Below are 24061 nucleotides of genomic sequence, written 5' to 3'. Positions count from 1 at the left end.
AGACTGAAATATATCGAGATCCAACTCTGTCACGCTATGTTATACTGTCAGGAGGGGAACCTCTCTCGCTCCTCTTCAGGCAATCAGTTGCCATATTCAGTTTACAAAATACTAATTTTATTCAAAGTAACAGTGAGTCTCATTTGGTCAGAGAGCGAGGAAGAAAGTCAGCACACGTGACCAAATGTGAATTGAATAAAACTTTAATAGATCACTTCGTCTGTGAACATTCCTCACATGGATAGATTTCATTAGCGATGGTGGTTGTTTAACAATTAGGACAACAACTCCCATGATCCCACACTACCTACTGTATGTCCTTTGTTTTGTTTTGAGATCCCAGGCGGCAGAAATTACGTACTGTGCGTTTAATAGCTCTTTCTCATTCAATGTTAGAGATTTTACAGTTTTGTATGGGTTTAAAATGATCTACCACACTTGGGCTTGAAAAATCTTTGACACCAAAACCTGGTGATCAAGCTGAGAAACCCAGGGTGTTTTCATTAGCTCCCGAAAACTTGACATTTTGCAGACGGCAGCGCTCTGTAGCATTTTTTTTTTTGGTTTAGCAGTAATGCATCCAACTGGCACAAAAACTTGTAACTTGTGCAACGTTTCAATGAGTGCCTTCCTCTGGAAGTAAGTAACTCATGACAATGTGGAAACCTGCTGTGAGGTATTTCTACTTTATGTACCGCTTTGATCGCTGCAATACATTTTTCCCTCTCTTTTTTGTACAGTATGAGCGTGTGGGTTGAAGCTAACATGTATTAGGTCATTAATTCAAATCTATACATTATTCCTGCCATGGTAATCTGTGTGTGTGTGTGTGTGTGTGTGTGTGTGTGTGTGTGTGTGTGTGTGTGTGTGTGTGTGTGTGCGTGTGTATGTATGAGAGAGAGAGACATCAAGAAGCTAATAAACACATCACAATCTCTCATTAGAAGATAATTAGATTGGCTCCAAAAATACAGATCATAATTACCCGGACCACTGATTAATACACATTACTACTACTCTCTCTCTCTCTCTCTGTGTCTCTCTCTCTCTTATTATTCCATCGTCTCCTCATCACTTCGCTCTCATTTTCTTTTCCCCTCTCGCTCTTTCTCTCAATTAGTGGTTAATAAGGAGAAAATGAGACGATCGCTCTGTTGCTTGCATCAAGCACTCAACTTTTTCTAAACAGTCCCGGACAAACAGTGTGTCACAGTGTGCGCAACTCACTGAAGAGTTTAATTACAGCCGCACTCACCAGTGGTACTCCAACTGCTATAAAGTTCTTACTATTTTATTGATCAGTGGGACCTTTAACTTGCAGCAGTGTCCACCAAAGAAAAACTCCACTCGTGCATACCGCTACGCTGCTTCAGCTTGTTTTTTTCCTCTGCTTCTCCATCAGTTGATTTTCCACGTTTCCCAAAATGCCTTGGGAATAAAACCCCCTGAGATCACGCCTGAAATTGTTGCATCAAGTATGCGATTGTGGTGTCACAATTGGACAATTTTAAAACAGCAGGAGTCAATAAGAGACTCAAAGTGAATACTCTGCACACATCCACTTGCAGCTGATGTTTTTTCCTTTCTTTTTTTGATTTCTTTCTGCTGCTGTCAGGTGCACGGGGCACATTCTTGAAATTCAGATGAGGTTCCCAGATGGTGGTGAGAGATTTAAGAGAGGGTTATTACAGCATGTAACGAAAAAGGTATTCTGCTAAACTGATCTGAGCATTAATCCTGTCATTATGAGTCCATATGAGTTCGCTGGGAAAGTAAAGGGGGGGAAAAAGAGTGGAATGACGAATTTTACTGCAACACCAGAACCACCTTTCGTAAAGCATTAGCTAAATGACTTGTCCCTGAAGGAAACAGATCTGCACTGAGGGAAGGACTCAAGGATTTTAGGAAAATTTGGTCCCCGTTTATTACTTTTCTGTCGGAAGTTAATATCAATCACTCTTTAAAGAATTCATTATAGTGGCGCTTGTCAGTGTTGCGAGGTACATCAGTCACTGTGTTTGTGTACTTAACATGTTTGAAAGTACATTTTCCTTTTTAGCGTGTCATGTGGGGCAGCTGACACACACTCACACACTGTCCTGTTCAATGAAAACACACCCACCTGCCTTCCCCTCACACACCTGTCCCACATACACTTTCTGCATCGCAGGTGAGCAGCGGAAACCTGAGCTATTAGGGAGATCTTTAAAGCCGGCAGTACGCTTCAAACAAAAATCTCAATTGTTTTTCATGCAATATGAAGGGTTTGTGACCCAAAGAAAGACATCTTCCGACACCGCCGGACATACAGCCTCATCAGCGGGCACTATTATAGATAAGCCATATGCCCCTCCCACCTCTCCTCCAGATAACATCTGATACTGTCAGAAACGGCTGCTGGTACGAGACGACCACGAGCACCTGGCACTCTGTGATCCACCTGTGTTTTGGTTAGTCACACTTCCTAAAGGATGTTATTGTGTCTGCCTGGATGAGCAAACAATTACAGCAGATGACGATGGTTTTATCTTCAAATAGTGGAAAGATACAGATGATTGAGGAGCTTATCTTCAGTAACCTGCACACAAAGGGACAAAGAGGAATCAGGGGCATTAACACGCCGAGCTCCGAGGATTACCTCATTTCAAAGGGCGAAGATATCTGGGAAAATATCTAGTAATGCGCTTGTGTAATCTCAGTTATTCTTATTATTAAAGCAGATATCTCAGATTTGTACAGCATACTGATACTGACAATATTTGTAATATTATGAAATTAGATTTTAATATTGCTTTAATAAATACACATCTGATTATATTGTGTATCGCCTCTTAAATCATTTCTGTTTCTTTAAATTCTGGTTTGGTCACAGTGGGTGGCGGTAATGGTATAAATTGTTACGCGGAGCCCCTTTAAGCATGTTAAAGTAGAAAGAGTGCAATAACTCACAGGCCAATGGTCAACAACACCACAACCTGAGAGCCCCAAAATAGAGGTAACACCAACAAATCTTAGCAAAAACTTTGAAGTACACATTTGATATTGTGAAATACTGTTAACTCCTCATTAAAAATCTGCAAAGATTCGCAAGTTGTCAACATGTTTAAATGTATTGCTTGGTTTAAGCATTACACTGTAAACAAATGTGAGCAGTAAATAATGGTTTATTAGTTGCTGATGTTATCTTTTGTGAGTAAAGGGCAGAGCATCTCTGCATGCTGTGTGTGGTTTCCCAGCACCAGAGTGGCTCGACTCTCACAGCCCTGAAGCCTTGTTGAGAGAAAGACATATTGAGCTTTAATACGAGTGAGTGGACAGACAACCCTCTGCATCGGGCTAGAAATCACTGTTGTTGATAGTTTTATTATGTGTGTGCGTGTGTGTGTGTGTGTGTGTGTGTGTAGGTGGATACGTCGAGTAGCAAGTGTGAAGTGAAACTAAGCGAAAACGCACACATTGTGAGAAAGACAGAGGGTAGAAATGTGTGTACAAACACATTTCTGAGTGTGTGTGTATGTGCTCATGTGTATATCATTTACACACACAGAGAGCCGTGTAGCCCTGGTGAGCGCAGCGCAGTGTGAGCCCCCGTCGATACGCCCCTCCGATCTCCCCTGTCAGCAAACACAGGAGAACAAAGAGGCCTGTGGCAGCGCCAGCGGGTATAGATCTTCTCCCCTGTGTTCTCGCTCAGCGGGGTCACACAGGAGCCGCTCACAGTTCAATCTCCTCTACTTGACTGATCAGGAGCTTTGAGACGCTGCTAATGAGACTGGACCATCTCCAGTCCACAGGACACTGAACCAGCCCACCCAGAGTAAAACTATGCAGAGTTCAGGAGTCCACTCAGACATGAGGAGCTATTTGAAACTGTAAGTCCAGATAGAAGCAATTAAAAGCAGTTATTGGTTAAAGATATTATTGGTTAGAGCTTGTTAAAGGTTAGTTAGCAGTGAGGCACTGATTCAGTGTGTGTGCCGTGGATTTCACACTGAGGTCTCAGAGGAACAAGAGCTTGTAAATACACCAGAGTAATTATCTTTTAAATTAAAACAGGTAAAAACGACTAAAATGATCCATTAAAACATATTTTAAACAGGTTTGACTAAAATGATTATTGTTTGAAGGCAGAGACTAATATCTGTATTTTTCAGGAGGGATTTAAAATGATGATATGCTGGTAGATATCCAGGAACTATATATTTATAGAATTGACATTTATTTTTATACTTTATAGGCTGTTAAAGTTTCCTTTAATTAACTTACAACAAACTGATAACAAAAACACAATAATACAACATATCCATACATTTCTGATTTTAGAATCAGTGTCATAATCAATTCAGGCCGACACGACTGGCTGTGCAGCATTTACACAGTGACAGAATATAACTGAGGGCATTTACTCAAGTACTTCATTTTGAGGTAATTGGACTTTACTCTAGTATTTCCATTTTATGCTACTTTATACTTCCACTCAACTACATTTTAGAGGTAAATATTGTACTTTTTACTCCACTACATTTATTTGATAACTTTAGTTACTAGTTACTAAGAGCCAGGTTGTGCATTTTTAAATACATTCATTTTACCAGCAATGAGATTAAAAACTGACAGTGAGTCTAGTCATCAGGAAAATGCTGAATATTGGATCTGATAATTGACTAAGCTAATATTCTGTCATCCCATAGTTTACAGTAAATACATGTGTAATTTACTTTGACTTATCCTTTAAATACTTAAGTACATTTATTGCCAGAAAATTGCACTTTAATCTTCTACAGTGAAAACCATTTCAAAAAGATGCCGTACGAGTGCAGTTATTACACCTGCTCCCAATGAACAAAATCTATTAGAAGCCTTAAAACAGGTTAACCTCACATCCAAAGCTGCAGTGTTACTTTCTCTCATGTGAAACCGGGCTACAGTAACACGGCCACTTGATGTGCCATAATGGCGTCATTTGCATTGAAACAATCCACAGCATGTATCCCACAATCATTCAGTGATTGATTTGTAATTGCACTAATAGGGTCACGACCGAGACAATAGGATGTGTAAAGCAGAGTCTCTGCTCTTACCCAGCCTCACAGAGTCACAGCGGGCCCGCTGAGCGCCGCATGTGTGGTCTGTGGGGACAATTAGCACAATCTCCATACTAATGGCAGACTGTAATGGACACTGCTGAGCCTGCCAGCCACTGTGTGTGTGTGTGCGTGTGCCTGTGTGTTTGCATATGCATGTGTGTGTGAGGGAATGTTTGCATACGCGCATATCCTTCCTGTGTGTGGTTGAGCGTCTGCCTGCCCTCTGGTGTGTGTGTGTCAGTGTGTCTGTTCAGTGCACACTGAGTTCCTGTGTTTATGTATTTATGTGTATGTGAGTCTGTCTTACCAGTGTGTGTGTGTGTGTGTGTGTGTAAGTAGCCAGTAGCCTGTATTTTACTGAGGTAACCCCCCTCCACCCCCTTTGCTCGCGGCTCTAACCCTGATCCACGGCCACTCATTAGCACCATAATAAAGAGTTGAGACGACACGTAAAAGGTTATATACTGCTGGACTGCTGTTTTCCTATCAATTATCAAGCCTGTGATTTATGGCCCAGACCCAATGCTATTCTCTGAGGAGAATTGGGGGAGTGTTTACACCCCTACGCAGCGGGGGTGAGGGGTCAATCCTGGCAAACTTTGACCTTTAAGGCAGAGGTGCACCGGCACTGATGGGAGTTTGTGAACAGCTAAGCAGCACTGGAAGTGACTGAATCGATGAGTGGGTTTTTAGGATGCATGTGTAAGTAATCTGCACTGTTTCCTGTGCTTTAATATGTTTGAACTGTCGCACGCAAACGGTTGTGTAACCCATAAAAACGTTAACTTTCTCTCCGTGGCTGCGTCTGACATCAATCCCCTTTTACTGTTTTATTTGAGTGTCCAAACTCTGAGGAGGACATTTATGTGTCCGTGACATGTACACAACTTTTTGCGAACAATCACACAAAATGACGCAAGTGTGCAAATTCCATGTCCTCCTGCTTACTATCAGTGGTGGACGGTAACTCAGAAGTATTTTACTTAAGTACAATTTTAAGGTAGGGATTGTACTTTCTACTGCACTGTATTTATTTCACAAATGTAGTTACTAGTTACTTTGCAGATTTAGCTTGTCTGGGCGTTATTACCTTAAAGGTGCATTATGTAAGAATTGGCCACTTGTTGAATTCACACTCTGCTAACACACAGCTAGCTGCCGTTACCTAGTAAACTCAGTTCAGAGCTCAGACATACAGGGGAGAGTTGGTGTTGTTTGCTGTTGGACGGTCACCTCTTGATGTACAGAATGGCTAAGGGCAATCTTGTTAGCATGCTAACTTCAATAGATATCTCTACAACACAATACACAGATGTCAAAACTTTATTTGTTCACATTCTGTTCATAATTTAAACAAATAACCAACCTTCTGACATATTGCACCTGTCAAATAATATCTCAAATATTTTTAGGCTATGCTGTGATACACAATATATATCTTTATTTATTTTAATGATACAAAATATAATCACCAAATAAATTACAATGTAATATAAAGATAAAACATGAGTACTTTTACTTTTTGTTCTTTAAGTAAATTTTGATGATGGGACTTTTTTGCTTTAAGAGTAAAAATGTAAATGCATTTCTCTTACATGTAACAGAGTATTTCTACACTCCGTTCTACGCTACTTTGACTTATAGTATAAGATCTGAGTGCTTCCTCCACCCGTGCCTACTATAAACTATTGAGAATGAGTAAATGAGGGAGTGACAGCAGCCTGAGTCAAACATTTCTGTTCGTTTCGTACCCTTACATGTCTTCCTTTTACTCATATCCAAGTAAAATTACAAAAAGCTGCACATTTGATCATCTATAATTGCTGCCAATCCCTCTCTATGCAGCCGCTGAATGATGTCGGGACGTCATGTATTCGCGAGGTAAAGCCATCACGCCTGGCATGCCTTTGACTTATTGGCTTTTGTCAGGCTCCTCCACAGCTGGGAGACTTGCAACGAGCACAAGTGACATGCTGTAATAAGGTTTGTGTGTGACACGAGTCAAACACACATATCCAGAACATTCACTCACACACACACACACACACACACACACACACACACACACTGTATATTATATTATATTATATTATATTATATATGTGTAGGTTCCTGGCTGCCATCCAGGCGTGCAGGATTGGTGTGGTCTCGCTGTCTGTCTCCGCAGCATGTGTTTAACCCCAGCATTTGGCCTTCCTGCCCTCTCTATCTGCCTGACTGATTTGTTAGGCTCCGGGGACAGGACGGAGGATGTGAGTTTGTGCGTGCGCGTGCGTGCCACTTCTTACGAACATGCGATTCAATCCGCAGAAACACCCCGAGCACACACATACACACACAGACCGGGTCTTTGATGTGAGATGAGAGGCAGCCGTGATGCGAGTCGATCAGGTGCGTAGAGGGAGAGAGAGAGAGAGAGAGAAGTAGAAAGAGGGAAAACGGGAGAGAGAGGAAGAAGGATAGATGGCCTCTGTTAAAACGAGGCTGTTGTTTTAACGACCCCTGGGCCCCGCACTCATTATGACCCTCTCCCTCTCTTTCTTTACACAGAAGCAGCGCTGTTGGTGTGGGCCGATCACAGCGGGCGATGGAGGCAGATGCAGCGACTACAATGTGTTATGACTCGTGTTTTGCGAGGACAATCTGTTGACCGCCTAACAGGTGCTGATGGTCACCACAAGAAGACCCCCATGCACACACACACACAGACACACACATACAGATTTCCCCATGCTACTGTAAAGGCCTACTGCCAGACTAATAGAAATCCTGTCTGTCTCCGACAAGCAGTGTGGTCCACTGTGAAACTTCTGAAGATACGTCAGAAGAACACACACAGATACAGACACAGCGTTCACAATAACATGTGAATCTAAATAGACGAGGAAAATGCTTCCACGCTCCCGTCTCTCCAGCCCTCATAAGATGAAGGGAAGGAGGCAAAAAGCCAAGAAGAGTTTCCCCTCCTGCCAGGATGAAAGCATCTTCTACTTGGGAGAACATTAGGAGAACAAACTACCATCACAACAGGAGGGGGAACAGTCAACCGCGGCGTGCTCTCACATCAAACACAGCCACCATTAATATTGTAATGCTTCCTCCCCGAGTGTTGTTTGAAATCGAGAGCGAGACTACCAGTGTGGTCAGTGAGGGAGCCGGTTGCAGATGTCACTTATGTGGGACGACGTTGCTTCGGAAACAGACTGAACAACAACACAGTGGCTGCAGGATGTGTTGCTGTCAGGAACTGAGAGTTCTGCATCTTGACTTTTACATTTTTTTCCCCTTTTCTTTCACGAGTTTACGAAATGGTTTCTGAAATTATTTATCAATGTGTGTTGGCCCTGGGGTCAGGGGGATTTTAGATCATGATTGATATTGAAGGTGTCCAAAATCTACTTTCCAGGCTAATCAGGCGATTGTGGTGTTAAATGTCATTTTACATTTGTTCCCAAACTTAACAGAAGCTCATTGAAGAGCCGATCTGTGAACAAACCAACAGAGTGATGTAGCCAGAGGTGGCAAAAGTACACACATTCTTTACTCAAGTAGTACAGATACTGTAAAAATAAGAAAGTACAGCCTCTGAAATGTACTCAGAGAATAAAAAGTAAAAAGGATCTCTCTGAATGACATTTCTGTGCAAAGCTAACTGAACCATCATAGTAATATAATTCAAAGACTATTGAACTTAAAGGTAGAATCAGAAGGATTTGTCCGAGCTGTTCCTGAATGCAACAGAAAGATAGTTGATTGTTGAGTCTAATTCCTCGGACATCCAGTACCAACATTTTGGGTTGGTATGCGTCCTGAACACAACAAAAAAATTGAGAAAAAAAGTGCAATGAGGCAAAATAAAATGTGAAAATATAATGAGTACAGATATTTGTGTTAAAGCGTATGGAGTAAAAGTAAAACGTTTTTAGAAAAAAAAAATCTACTTAAGTTTAGTAACAAAGTATTTGTACTTTGTAACTCCCCACCTCTGGATGCCAATGAAATATGGCTATGCTGATTGGACAAACTACTTTGCATGGGTCTTCCTTTGGTGAAGAGCATATTGTGGTAATATTGTGTTTAATGGTGCAACTGGAGAAATTTTAAGTCTGACCATAGTCTACAGCATTTCAAGTTTGAGAAAAGAAAAATCAACATTTTCGATCGTGATTGTGACAAATAGATCCTGATATTAACATTTGGCCGGATCACCCAGCCGCAGTTCATCCTAAACCTGATTCAAGAGGAAAAATACTTCCATCAACTGTTGTCTTTTTCCATAAATGTCCTGATTTTTTTTTTTTTATCTGTATGTCTGACTACCTCTTTCTGACATAACCTTATTTTACGTCTGCAAGATGTATGTGTGCTATCTTCAAACTTACTAAAACGTTGTTCTTACTTTGTTCTTGTCACTTTGAATGCTTTCTCATCTCATCTTTTTCCCTCTTTGCTTCCATCTGCCAGCATTCCCAGTTGTGCATTGTTCATATTTGCACCTCAATGTTACTAAATTACCTCAGTTTTCTTCCTAAAGTGTGTTTGTGACAGATCACACCAACACAAAATGACAACGACAATAAACGGAAAAAAAGGAACCAACATATGGTGAGTGCGACTGATGATGCATGGAGTGCACACGCAGGTCTGTCTGATTATGTGTGTACGCCCTGGGAATAATAGCGGGCAGTGGATACTATATGTGTATGCATGAGCATCGAGTGGTTGTTATTGATCTCCTGTGGTCTGCCAGTGGGATGTAAACACTGTGTCTTTCAACAGGATGCTCCACTCAATACGAGCAGCCGTCAATGACTGCTACACGGAAAACACGGCGCACAGACGCCCCCCTGTTATCAAATCAGCACACACAGAGACACACAGAGTATACAGCCGCTTGCGTGTGTGTGTGTGTGTGTGTGTGTGTGATAGGGAGAGAGGTCAATATACCATACAAACTTATATGCATAAATAGGCGTATGAAAAATACACACAAGCATGCACTGCTGCTGAGTGAAAGTTCAGAAATGTGATGATTTTTAAAATGTACACATTGTTTCATTTGGTTTCATGAATAAGAAAATAGATTATCTTAAAAATGTTAAACAAAAAACAAAACTGCTTTTAATTTATTCCTGAAAACTAGGTAGTTTGGAAATATGCGGCATATTTAAATCTAAGTCACGTCCCATACACTCACCTTCAAACACACACACACACACACACACACACACAAAGCATGTAAGCTGTGTCTGGAACAAGCTCAAACCCATCAAACTTCACCACCCAGATAATCCAACGTGCCAAATCTAAGATGAATCTATGTAATATTGATTCTGCGCGGGAGCCGCACTAGTCCGCTAACAACCCATGAATAACCGACCGTGGAGGACACTCACAGTCTGAGCCCATCTGGTGCAGGATCCTCAGCGTGTGTTACTCTTACATGTTTCCCCTCTATTAACTTCCTGCGGGATTTCTTTACACTCAGGTGAAGATTCGGCGAGTCTCTCAGTGCCTTCTCATCCCAGTGAGAGGAGTCATTGATGATCCGTGTCTGATTTAAAGGCCTGATGCACAGATTTTGTTGTGAGAGTCCGTGTTAAATAACGGTTGTCAGATTCAACACTTGCTGAGACGGTTTCACTCACACACTCAAACCATCAATACACGATTAAATAAACTCATACTCGAATTAATTTCACATGTACGGTATTTTGTGCAGTTGGTGAGAATTTCTAAAAAAAAAAGCAACCCGCTAAATTTCAACAAATCAAAATGTTTAGTCGCATTTGGCAGATTTTTGGGTGCATGTGCAGCAAAAACCGCCGCACCCTGGAGCCCTGCAAAGGCAGACTGATATGCTTTGCCCAAATTGTCAGGTCACAAACACCTGATGTGACATGCATGACTACAGACGTATGACAGAATGAATAAAAAAAAATTAAATGACAGAAAGACAAATATGAAAAGCGCACTTTAATTTACGTGTGAGTGAATCTTTATGTGACTGTCCAGTCACATGTTAACGATACAAATTGAGAACATGTCTGATAAAAAGTTGCAGCTGACACTATAAAGTTTTATGTTGTCTGAAGGGGGCACTTTCAAAAAAATCGGCACCGTGCAAGCTGCAACATGAGCCAATTCCTTTGAGATAATTGTCTCTTTTTTTCTCATTAATTTCAGCGTGTTTAACATATTTGCATATTGTGGCGACCCACGCATACAAGTATGACTAAAGGATTCTGCCAGCTTGCGATCTCTGGTGTCAGCCGTGTTCATAGATCACTTTTGGGAAACTGGCACGAGGTCAGCGGGGAATAGAAGGAGGTGAGAAAAACAACAAGCTGCTCTGAACAGGTGAACTTGACTCTAAATCTCCAGTCACACAACAGATGACTGTCTTTGTCCACTCTGCAGGTGAAACTTCTCACTTTTCTGGCAGCCACATTCAAGAGTTTGGCGTGTTGTAAGTATCACAACACAGCCGCTCTCAAACATCTGGCTCCAGTTATCACAGCTCTCACTTAGCTTTGCCACCACAGTAAGATTCAGACACGCACACACACACACACACACACACACACACACCACTCCGTCAGCGTCTGGCCTTGGTGTGTTTTGCCACTCTACTCCTCTGGTTTCCCAACTCATGTTTCTGGTAAAGGGCCATTTTAGTTCCAGCTCAGGCCTGGAGCGGAAAGCATCTCCCTGAGGAAAATAAGCATGACTCGCTCCAGTGAAGACATCTGCCCTTTGAAAGCGAGCATGGCTGTTTGAACAGCTGTCAGAGCACACCGTGCGTCTCAGACCTTCCCTGATAAAACAGAGGCGAGTCTGGGAGGGAAAATCGACAGAGGAAAGATGCTAAAGTGGACAGAAGGAGACGTCCACTGGCGATGATAAGAGAAGAGGTGGCCTGTCTGCATGCTGCACCGAGAAGTTAGGAGAGGAGCTACAGCAGCTCTCACCTGTGCTCAGACCTGGGGAGTATGTGGCAGGTCCTCAAAAAGTCAAATCCAATCCAAAAAGTTTTGATTTGTTCAGAGGAAAGTCAACCAAAGTGTCATCTTTTCTCTTAAGATTAAAAAGTACTTATGAAAGTGTATGAAAATTTGGTTCAATTACACTTTATGACACGTCCCTCTGTATTTGATCCACAAAGCACTTAGACGAAACCGACACAGACACGGGGAGATCATGCAAACCAAACACAGAAGGTCGTTTCAATCATAAAGAAAACTTACAAAGTATAAAAGTAGGTTTTTATGGTTAAGTTGGTACTTCAGTGAGTATTTGCATTGCCATCGCTGCAGACACACTCTCACAAGCCAAGAAGATTTCAAGCTTAACACTTAAGACTTTTGGTCCAGAAGTGACTGTCTGTTACCCAGTCAAGAGGAACAAGTGTATGTCAGACTTAGAAAAGTGCCGGGAGCTCAATTGCATTAAAGCTCTTAGTTTGCCTGAGCTCCAATCTAATTGGATAAAGCTGGAAAAGCAGCTTCCAATGTGCAAGAATCCATTTTTTTCCATTCCCGAACTCCTTTTCTCTTTTTTTTTTTTTTGTGGAGGAGAGACACTCCCCGTGTTCTGTTCCAGCCCATCTTTTGTCCTTGTCAACATTCCCCAAATGAGATTCCCAAAATCAGGAGGTGAGGGGAGCGTGCATGCTCGAGTGCACAGAGCAAACATTGTCAGACAGACACACCTCTCACACCAGCACGCCGCCTGGCATCTCTTTCCTTTCCCGTCCTTATTAAAATTCCATATTGAGATTCCTTCCTGCCACTCCGCCTCCCTGGCCCTGTCACTCAGCCACCAACCGGCGACAAAATCAGCAAGTTTCAACAAAGACACACACGTATGCACAGAGACACACAATCCAAACTTTTCTTAAGACAACTCGTCCCTGCTCCCGCCCTTTATGTGTGGGATGAAAGTTTCCTTTAGGTGATATGTATGAGAGCGTGTATCAGCGTCTCCCCCTCCTGCCTTTGCCCCTCTCCATCTCCCCTCCCTCCCCCTCCCTTCTCATTGTCATTATTTTCGATGGTGTCCCCCTCTGATCTGCCGAGCCTTTGGGTGCTCTCTCTCCTCTCCCTCTGTCTTCCTCTGGTCCCTTTCATCTGTCAGGCGCTCCCCTTGGCGACCGCCACTGAGGGGGTTTGATTTCCCATCATGCCTAGCATTGCCTCCCTGACTCCGGCTCCTTCTCTACCTCCCCGTCCCCCCCTCCTCACACCCCCACCCTCTCTCCCTCTGAGGCGAGTGTTGTGCCCCCGCATCGTCGGGCAATTATCCCCGGGAGTAATGAGGAGCGTCTCTCCCTCCGCGGCGCACTGACTGACACCTCTCCCACTCATTTGTCAACAAATCAGACGGCTGGTGTGGGCGGCCATATTGAGCTGAGGGTTGTCGTTGGGAAGCTCGGGCTGAGGCGCATCGCCGCGTCTCTCTCCCTCTCCCTCCCTCTCTCTTTTTCTCCATCCTCCTCCATCCCTTCCCCTCTATCTCTGCCACCTCGTTATCTCTGACAGGGTGTCATTCGTTCCAACTCTCACTCCTCCTGTGTCAACCCTCCACACGCTCCGATGTATTTGTGTTCCTCAGCCACCAAGAAAAGTCTGACTTCCAATGGGCCTAATGGTCATATGTGGCTAATGATCACTAAGCTGAACAAGTCACACTATTCAATTTATTTGTGTCAAAGTCAGTCACAGCCAGTCGCCGCAAACACTTTGTCCAACTAGACGATAAAGACCGGAGTGCAAAAGGGAAAATGTTTCCAGATCTGTCTTTACTCACAAAGGCTCCTTTCAATTTGTCACCATTAGTCGATGCAGCTGTGGAGGATATGTAAATCTCATCTACCGTGTCACGTCAAGGTGAGCGAGGTGTCTGATGTGCCAGTTAAACCTTACGTATTTCACGGCGCGCTTTAGAGATGAGGGATGAGTGCCTGTGTGTCTCTGTCGGTCGAGTGTGTACTCACTGTGCTCTTTGCGCTCCTCCGGGCTCGATGAAGCCTCTCCATCGGACAGCAGGCCCGACATGGAGAACAGCTTCCTCCCAGAGTCCTCCCCGGCTTTGAGGGAGCCTCCCGGGGAGCCGAAGTCAAACTCCTTCACCTCCACCTCCGGGAAGCAGCTCTTCAGCCTCTTGGCAGGGGTGAAAGCCGACTGGTAAACCCCCGACTCCCTCTCCTCATGCGGGGAGGAGAAAGGTCGGAAGGCGCCCACCCCGCTGTGGTTGAGCATGCTCAGGGTGGAGCAGTCCAGGTTCGGTGGGTTGAACTGGGGGTGCAGGTGGAGCAGGGAGGCCGGGAAGTCTCGGGAGGGGAAGGTGCCTGACATGGGGCCCTGGCGCTGATACATGGAGGTGAAGGTGTAAGAGGCCGAGGGGAAGGGGAGGTGGAGGTCTTTCTCCACCGAGGTGGGGACGCCGAAGGGTCTGGGAGCCTGGCAGGGGACGGAGGCGTCTCGGCCGGCCTCGGCAGTGGAGGCGAGGACCATCAGGGCGGGGGAGGCCAGTGGAGCTGGCAGGTAGGAGGGGCTGTCCATCTTGAAGGGGCGGTGGAGGTCCATTCACCTCCTGTTAGTGGTGCTGAGGAGAGGGAGAGGACACACAGTCAGAGGAGAGAGATTTCAGATTGTTTCAAACGATCCTCTTTTGTAGGTTTTCTTTCTTTCCTTCGTGGCACACAGAAAGTAATTATTGTCTTTGTAGCGTTGCTGGATTATAATTACTAATTTGAGCTGTCTTGTGAAGAAAAAGAGTTTAATTAAGGCTGGAAATAATTTTTTTAAATGATCCAAACACCAAAATCTTCATGTCTTCATTTTGTGAAACACACCCAGTTGCAACTCTAGAGGCATTTTTACGATTGCAGTGTTGGACTAATTTCAATAGAAAAGGGTTGGAGGAGGCCTACTGTGCCTGTAAATAATTACGACGGAATAAATTGCCAATAAAACACACACGAAGCCTGCAAAAGATACATTTTAATAGTGAGGTGCAAGCAATTAGATTTGGGGAAAATCCTCCAAACACATTCGGAAAAAAGAACAAGTGCTCTTTTTTCCCTCTTCTCTGTAATTAATTAATTGTTTCGGTGAATCAATAAATTGTGAATGCTGATCGTTTCCAATAAAATAAAACCCGTGGTGGGTCTTTGTTTTTTTTTTAAAGTAGAATAAACATCCCGGAGTAGAAGTTTCTCAAGATTTCTGCTCTAAACACTGATCAGAACAACATCAAATGATTAGTGGAGTTTAATTAAATGTGGTTTCTTTGGAATAATAAGAAAAATGCTGAACATTATTATCTTGGGATCGGGGGGAAAAAAAAAACTGCTTCATCTAATTGGCTGTTTACCTGTTTACAGAAATGTAATTATCAGAATAGATGTGCGTTAGTTTCTTGGAAAAGGCCGGATTAGAAAGTAAAGTTTGGGCCCACTGATTCACCTTTTTGAGCTTTATGAGTCTTTTTTTTCCTCTTTTTTTTCCCAGTTTTTGAACAAAAACATCTGTCCTTAAAATGAACAGAATGAAAGTTTGCGCACTTCAGTGAGACTTTAAACTCTTCACCTCGACCGAATAAAGACAATCACGCCTGATTTGCAATTAAGAGACAATTCAGACATGCGATGCATTTCTTTTTACGCCATCTAACAGCGCGTGGGTCCAGATGTGACTCTTAAACACCCCAACAATTAAACATCTCTCAGTCTTTTAACATCGTCTCCAAATCCGAGGGCAGTTTTCCAGCGAAGTTGCGTCAACTCAACACAAAGCAGCCTCGCAGCCCGACACAACACACGGCAATCAAAGAACCAATTAAAGCCAATTAAAACAAATGAGGCTGTAATCCTCGAGCCGCCACTTACCTCGTCCTCGAAGCGAAGAGTTATTTCTCTGTCAGGCAACTCCCTCACTCTCCCTCTCCTTCAACTTCTGATAATCTCGGGGACGCGGCACTTTCTCCTGGCCGCGCAGGAGACGCAGAGCGGGGGAAGCGTGCAGCTGCGGGCAGCGGCGGCAGCTCCAGTCCTCCTCCAGATGTTGCGAGTTGTTGAGCGGCGAGTTAACGCTGAGGCGAGTTCAGTTCGGAGAGGTGGAGTCGCTGCGTGGCTGAGGAAGGATCAGGGCATCAGTGAGTGGACTGGCTGCGGGTCGGTCTCTGTTGGTCTCTCCTTCCTGCGCTCCCTGTGACAACCCCCCCCCCCTCCTCCTCCTCCTCTCCTCCTCTACCCCTTATTCCCTGCCCTCTTTCTCTGTAGCCTCTTCCCCCCACCAATCTTCCCTGCTCTCTACCCCCGAGATGGACACATTCAATTTCTCGCCCTGGCTTGGAAAAGCAAAGAAAAATATGCAGTTTTCAAGAAAGAAAACAAGACAACTTTGTGCCACCACATCACACTTAGAGCAAAAAAACCCCAAACATCTGGATTCTTGATGAAAACCTGCAAATATCTTGAAATCTGGAGGATCACATCCACTTAACATCACACACCTGCACCCTCAGAAGACTTTTTATCACAAAATGCTTAAAATCAGCGCATTAGGTTTTACACAAGTTAACTCAAGTCATCTCTTCCACTGTGTGTGTGTGTTGGTGCGACTGCTGTGTTACAGTGAATGGCAGGTGATGGAGTTATCCTCTCCTCCGCGGCTCACTGAGCCTGTACAGTCTCCAGCCGCTGTGATTGACACTTGGGAACATTCCCTTTTGATGAGACACAATGCAAACCAATGGTATTATTTGTCACACATTATCCGCTTTCAACTGCGACACATTACACACACGGCCTAATATCTACATTATTCATATCTGATTTCCAGCACATTGTCAGGAAGCACAGCTCAGAGCGCCACAAATCAGCCCAAATCACTCTTAATTTGTTTTTATCGGTATTGGTATTGCTTAAAGACTTTTTGAAATAATGTAATTGAAATAATTCCTTATTCCCCCGAGCCAATCCAGAGGCTTTACACCGCTAATCTAATGTGACACGCAATTTCCGTCTCTCAGACGATTGCTTCCCCTCAGGTCCCTGTCTTTAATGAACAGCCATTTGGCTGTGAGCCCGCGTGCGTGCATGTGTGTGTGAGTGTGTGTGTGTAATCAGAGAGCAAGAAAGAGTCCTGAGATAGGAAATGAGTGAACTGGGAATATCAGAGCCAAGAAGGAGACACAAGGAAGGGGCTCGTGAGCCTGAAAACACAGCAGATAATTGGGATATAAAAATAAATATTGACTCAAGACTGAGGAGAACCACGATTCAGCCCGGACAGTTCATGCACCCCGCTCATCCATAATGTGATCCCTGAGATGGAGCCCTCCATGTGTGCCGCTTCCTCTCACACCTAAAGACAGCCGCTCGGTGAGGAGGAGGTGGAGGGCCCAGAGAGCAGATGCAGACCTTTAAATGGACACATAAACCACAGTCCAGACTGTCTCTTACAGTCTTGCCCTCGGACCAATGTGGGAGCGTGTAACACATGTCTTCCGTGTGACAAGGCAAGGTCATTACTCCACTTAGAGAGCACCCTCTCCCTCACACATTGTTTTGAGGTTAGACAACCACATGCCACCACACACACTGTCAAACAAACTCATAGCAGTCCAGGGTCAGACGACGCTCAACTGATACGGGGTTGGATCCCCAGATCACATCTGCTCAGGGCTCGGAGAACATTCACTGCAAATTAATAATCTAAACAGGAAACTGGGAAAAGCCAAAAATATCCTTATTTACCAGCTGATCAGTGAACACACTCACTAGTGGCTCAATTAACATTAGGATTATTATTTCTATCCTGTTCCCCCAATTTGCCCGCATGTGCTAGTGGCTGTGGATGGTGTACAGTGGTTGATGGGTGTGTGTCCTGCAGGCCCAGTGAAGTGTTAATGATGTCCCCGCTGCCTCAGCCAGGTTATGGCACAGGGGCCGTTAGCCGCCCTGGGTAAACTGCATGGCTCCCAGAATAAATTGCCACCCCGAGCCACGCAGGCTGGTCAGCCAGCCAATTACAGGGCTGCCCGCTCAGCTGAGGATGATGGGATACGATGTTAATTGTATGTCTTCATTTTCTGGCAGGAGGTGAGTCACTTGGCTGTCTTCTTGACTGCCATACGCACACGCACACACACACACACACACACACACACGCACGCAGAGACTAACATCTTAATGCTTTGATTCGTCCTGTTTATCAGCTCGATCCGTATCTCACAGTTTGAATCATTTGGAGCTTCGAATCATTTTTTTTCAAGCAGTTTTAATTTTACAGCGTAGTTTCTGTGGCGTTGAGCGCAATTCCCAACAAATAAGCGATGAGATGAGGCAAATGAAATCAACGTGATGAGAGTTCTCCACTCCTTTTATTACGATGCCAGAGGTCATCAGCGGAGTCTTTTAACTCTCACAGTGGGTGAACAGTAAATAGTCATGTCTTCATTTTTCTCCTTTCATTCCTGGTTCTTGTTTTTGGGGCGTGGAGGAAACTAAGTTACTGCTGTAATCATTTCCACAGACCAATTAGCGATAATTACCTTTTTGCTGTGAGACACTAACTGCAGAGGATTGCATTCGAAATGTCCATAACTGAAAACGTGAAAATGTTTGAAAGTGCATGAAATGAAATGAGTGTGAAAATTAAGAAAAAGACATTTTTTTTAAATGATTTGTACCTGCTGGAAAGCTAAAGAGGGACGTGCCAGATTCGACATTTCAGCAGTTGTAAGGAGAAGTTTACAGGACAACAGAGAGGCCCGGCAGGATCCTCACAGTGGCAGCGGCAGCAGCAGCGGTGGAGATGAAGAGTGCTCAGTTCTCTGGAGTCAGTTGGGTAGGAGTTGTGCGGCGGAGTGCTATACTCCTCAGTATATCAACATAGAGACTGTCTGGTAGCACTGCTATGGAGAGAGAGGTTAGCTACTATATTAACATAGGGAGAGACAGCGCCAGAGCAGAGCAGTCTGCCAAAGACTGAGCAGTGGAAGTGAGACAGAGAGAGAGGCCATCGACCAGACAGCTACAAGATGGAGTGGAAGGGAACGTGTGAGAGATGAGCTGTCGAACATGTGACAATGTGTGTGTGCGTGTGTGTGTGTGTGTGTCTGCTCCCCAAAGCAGCCAGTGAGCGTGAATGTGAGGAGGAATACAGAGAGGTGCATTATGGTCTCAATCATTGATCGCTTCCTCCCAAGGGGGCTGGTGACTGCCCCCCACCACACACACACACACACACACACACACACACACACAAGTGTCCTGCATGTTTACACATTCACAGCACACCCATGTCAGCGGGCCGGTACTGTTTGCATGTACTCAAGTTTGTCTCGACACCGCCAAAGTTAAATTTGCTGAACTGGATACAGTTTTATCAACAGAACTCTGCGGGTTTAAGTGGTTGTAAAATAGGGAGCGAGAATAGGCATCGCATGCTTTGTGACTTCGGGGACATACTGTCCAATTATAGCCTAACTTAAAGGATATATTTTTCTCACTGTCAACACATCCTGTGAAAATGCCAGAACTCTCAGTGTCTGTGTCACTCAGCTTCAAGTATATTCACACTAAAGATGTAAATCTTTCATGGTGTGTCACAAACCTAAAGTTTAAACAAAGCCAAGACATTGCCTACAGGACCCACTGAACGTGATGTGATAAGTTTTGCCCCTTCTCATTTTCTAGGGGATGTAAGAAGAGCAAAACCAAAGGATTTGTGGGATTCTGGGTGACCCAGGACTGACCAATGACATGTAAATAAAGGACCTTATGCAAATGAGGACAATATTTGCAAGGAATGCTCCACAGTGATTTACCAAGAAACTGACAAATAAAATATGATGCAGCTGTGGGAGAGGAAGTACATTTTACGAGTATGAGCATCAAGTAAAATGTGTCACTATCTGTTCTCGCGATGATGAAAATCCTCATTGTGTAGCTGACTGAAGCTTACTTAGCTTGTTCTGTTCATTCTCTTACTCTTTGAAACCAATTCTTGAGGCTGTTCTGTAAATAGTTTTCCAATAAAAAAAATAAATATAGCAACTGATAATCAATTCACAGCGATTTTTGGCTTAAATGAATAACTTCCATTGAGTCCCACCCACCTCAGAGTGCGGACATGGATCGAGCCGCGACCTCCAGGTCTGAGAAATGAAGCCAAAGACTGCAGTTCCTCAAATGGCCACTTGAGGCAGCTGTGGGCAGAGCAAAGCTTCTGGAGGAATAAACTAATGTAAAGTAATTCTGGCTGTGTGGGGCGAATAAGCACGCAGTCAAATTCAAGCAAGTAACTTTAATAAGGAAATTATCCTGCGATAAAACTCACGTGAATAACCTGAGGTAAAATTCGCTTTACTTTATGTGTCAACACGGATAGCTTGTTAGCCTAGCTAGCCTGGTAGCTACCAGCTACGTGGGCCTGTTTAACTAACTGGGCTCACTTCAGCTCCACCAACCAATTTTTTATTAGCCGGGAGTTAGGCAGAGTCAGGTACTTTCCACTATTTTACAGTCAATGATACGGACAAAGATACAGATAATGGAGAGCTCGCTCTTTCTTAGTCTTCATCTCCTTTGGATGAATGTCAATGGAGGAAAAGATTATTTTTGCAGTTTTTGGGTCTTTTGTCTCACGCTTGTCAAAAAGATAACAACAAAATCAAAAAACTACAAAAAAAAGTGCAGCTTGGTGTAACGTCCATAACTGCTGGAGAAAGTGAGAGGTTTCATACTCGCACAATGTTTGCTAAAGCACAAAATTGTTTGGATTGTTGTGGACTGAGACACATTTGGTCTGCATTTGAATATTTGCAGCAGCAGGATGAGTTACTTAGCGCTACATTGTGGCATATTTGTGTTTTTAATAGTTTTTGGACAACAATGGAGGTCTACGACGAAGAGAAATAAGCTGTATCAGGCTTTGGCAACACAAATTCATCGTTGGCTCATCAGATACGTTGACAGTCAAAATATAAAATATCTCCAGCTTTATCCTTTCAGACAAATATGCATTCAAGGCTGCTGAGGGTCTTTTCAGGACAGAAACAGGAGTCTCTCGTGGCCACGAGGCGAAGACTAAAGTGCAGTGACAGCCTGTGTCGTCAACCCACCACCGCCGCTTCAATCTACACACATATACACACATAAACACAACGCTGCCCACCACCAAACATCACACCCTTTCCCCTCCCCTCGCTCTCCGCCTCACCCATCCAGCCAGCCAGCCAGCCAGCCGGGGCCCCCGTCCTCTCTCCTCTCTCACCGCCATGAGGCTGACACTAATGTGACACTCTGGAAAATAATTACCAACAAACGCACTGCTGACTGCAAACAGCTCGCTCCCCTCAGTGGACTGTCACTAGTCATTAGTCTGAACCCGGGAAGGGGACAGGACCACCGAGAGGGGGGGTGTGGATGATGAGGAGGGCCATACCATGTGTAGAAGAAGGAAATAAAGAGGCGGAAGGGAGACCTGAAAGGTGAGATGGATACGATCCGTTTCCCAGTTGTAAACATGTAAAAACATTGTTGTGAAATATCTGTTTCTTCTGGTTCAGCCTTCATCATTGGCCCCCTCTGGTGGTTTACATTATATTAACTGTGGTACCGCAGCAACGCCTGGCCCACTTTGTCCAAGAGAGTGCTGCTAACACAGTCAGTTGTATATTGGTTCCTACTTCTTAGCGTGGGCAGTGTCCCTTTGATTTCCATCTGAAGAAGCTTGGGGTAGAGGGATTTAAAGGGGTAGGGGCACTGAAGAGGCATCCAACATTTGAGGGTGAGAGAGCAGAAAAATCTCTGGACCAGGTACGCAAAATGAAGAAGGGCGCTCAGCCTGAAAACTGTTCAAGGTGGCAGCAATTCCAACACAATTATCCAAATGCCACAGGGTGCATCAATTCTTTGAACACCAACCCCCACTCCTGAACACCGTTATTTGAGTTGCCTTGGGGGGCAGCCTTGCCAGTGAGAGATTAAAAATTTTTAGAGCTCCCACAATGGCCAATATTAAAATGTCTCAATACATCTGCCTGGCTATTTTGATTGGTAACTTAACCCCTGACTCCTGAGCGGAAAAAGGCCCGTTCTCTGAGCTATTGTCAGCGGGCTGGAGTCTAATTCTTGTATGATTCAGGCTAATGAGCTGGTAATAGGTCCTGTGTGTGTGTGGATGAGGAGGATATTACACTGTAGTGGAGAGAGGAGGAGGAGGGCAGGGGTGGAGGGCTCTCATTGTTTAATAATCGGAGGGTACAAGGTTTAATCTGTGAGCAAGAAACTGTTTCCTCTCTTAAAACACAGCCGGGGTTTTCATTGAAAGTCAGTTTCCACATAAACAGGCTGAAATAAGTGTTCAAGTGTTCGTTCTCAGGTCAAGACAGCAGCAGAGAGCGAGAGACAGGGAGTTAGAGAGGAAAGTGAAAGTGCGTCTGTCTGTGTGTCACCCAGCCAATGGCTTTATCCAGCCTTATCCTGAACCATGAAACCATAGTGCATGACACCCTTCTATGCTCTGCACAGATATGGCTATTCACTGTTAGCACAGAGATTTGACAAGCCAGACTGCTCTCACTCAACAGCCTGGGTCAAATGGATGACTGTCACAATCTTTTTATCTTCCCCCCTCTCTCTCTCTTTCTCTCTCACTCTCTCTTCCTCTCTATTCCACTCTGTGCACCCTCCTTTTTACCCCCCACTTTGCTGCCAATCTCCCAACTTTGCCTGTACAAATTGACAAATTCAACCAGCTACAAAAGAATAAATGGAGGCGAGAGAAGAGGCCTCTGAAGGGGATAATCTTTGCAGAGGGGAAGATCTGGTTGACTGGGAGACAGGCAGGTGAACACATTCAGTGTAAACATTCAGATGTAAATTTTTCTCAAAACCATACAAACTGTGTCAGAGTTAAAGCGAGAAATCATTTCAGAAAAATATTTATTTAAAGATCTGGCAACTGTTTTTTAAGGATTTGGATGAGGATGAGAATGAAATGCATTTATACTATGCATTCCATTATGATCCATGTTTGTATGGTTGCATCCGTATGTTCAGGTTTTTTTTCTGCGAGTGCTGAGGGCTGTCCGATCCCACAGTTGCAGGTGTTGTGATTGAATCCTGCCTGGCTAAGATCTGGAGTTGTTCCCTGGGTGCGAGGATTAACCTATGCCACCTTGGAAAGGCTGAAATGCAGGATCAGTTTCACTATGTTGTAAATTGTACGACATGTGATCAAATAAAGATTCTTCTTTTTCTTCTTCTTATGTTGGCAAAACAATACCTTACTAGCTAGCTAGCTAATGTGACATTAAGAGGAGTTAACCTAATGTCAGATCGCCAACCTCACCCAGGTTAGCTTTCTCTTTGTCTCTGTGGTAACACAAAAAAGAGTTGGAAAAAGACAAGATAGGTTGGTTGCCGGTGTACTTTTAGGACAACATGAATTATGATTCGCTGAAAAAAATATCAAGGCCTCTCTGGTTTTTGACTGGAATGACTTGGCCTCAGTTTGCATTGTTTTGCTGTGTTCGTTAAACATAATTATGTGAATATACCCTTCCATCGGGTACGGCAGTCCGTGTTGTCGACTTCTTGAAGCTGACTCCCAGTAACTAATAAACACTGCGACACCCGGCTAACGGGACGCGCGTCACCGTGTTTCTTAATGTCAAGCTTGTCTGACCTACCAACAGTCACTGAGGTTGGTGGGACTTGGATCAGTCGATTGTGCTTTTCCACTAATGAGTACTGATTCTGCTGAAACATTTCCCATTTTAGTGATACATTATGACATTATGAGATTGTTTATGCTGATGCATGTATAAATGACATCTTACTATTGAAGCTGGTTGCCGTGGAGCTAATTCGAACTACTCTCTAAACCATTTGATGCGTAGCTGCATTATATTTTATAAGGTCAGTACACATACAAGAGTACACGTATATCAATAGT

General features: G+C 44.0%; 1 protein-coding gene across 4 annotated transcripts in view; it reads right to left on the bottom strand.

The window, feature by feature from the left end:
• Window positions 1-16250, bottom strand: part of rnf220b (ring finger protein 220b) — a 33021-nt gene extending 16771 nt beyond the window's left edge. For all 4 annotated transcript variants that reach the window (XM_084354713.1, XM_084354714.1, XM_084354715.1 and 1 more), the window contains exons 1-2: window positions 15979-16250; window positions 14083-14693 (exon numbers count right to left, since the gene is read on the bottom strand). In XM_084354713.1, coding sequence (XP_084210839.1) covers window positions 14083-14674 — 592 coding nt within the window. In that variant the 5' untranslated portion in view covers window positions 14675-14693; window positions 15979-16250. The remainder of the gene's footprint in view (window positions 1-14082; window positions 14694-15978) is intronic.
• Window positions 16251-24061: the final 7811 nt, after the last annotated feature.

This window comes from Pagrus pagrus (assembly GCF_965226575.1).
Source record: "Pagrus pagrus genome assembly, chromosome: 6".
In the NCBI taxonomy this organism is placed as follows: Eukaryota; Metazoa; Chordata; class Actinopteri; order Spariformes; family Sparidae; genus Pagrus; species Pagrus pagrus.
This window is presented reverse-complemented; position numbering and strand designations above follow the sequence as displayed.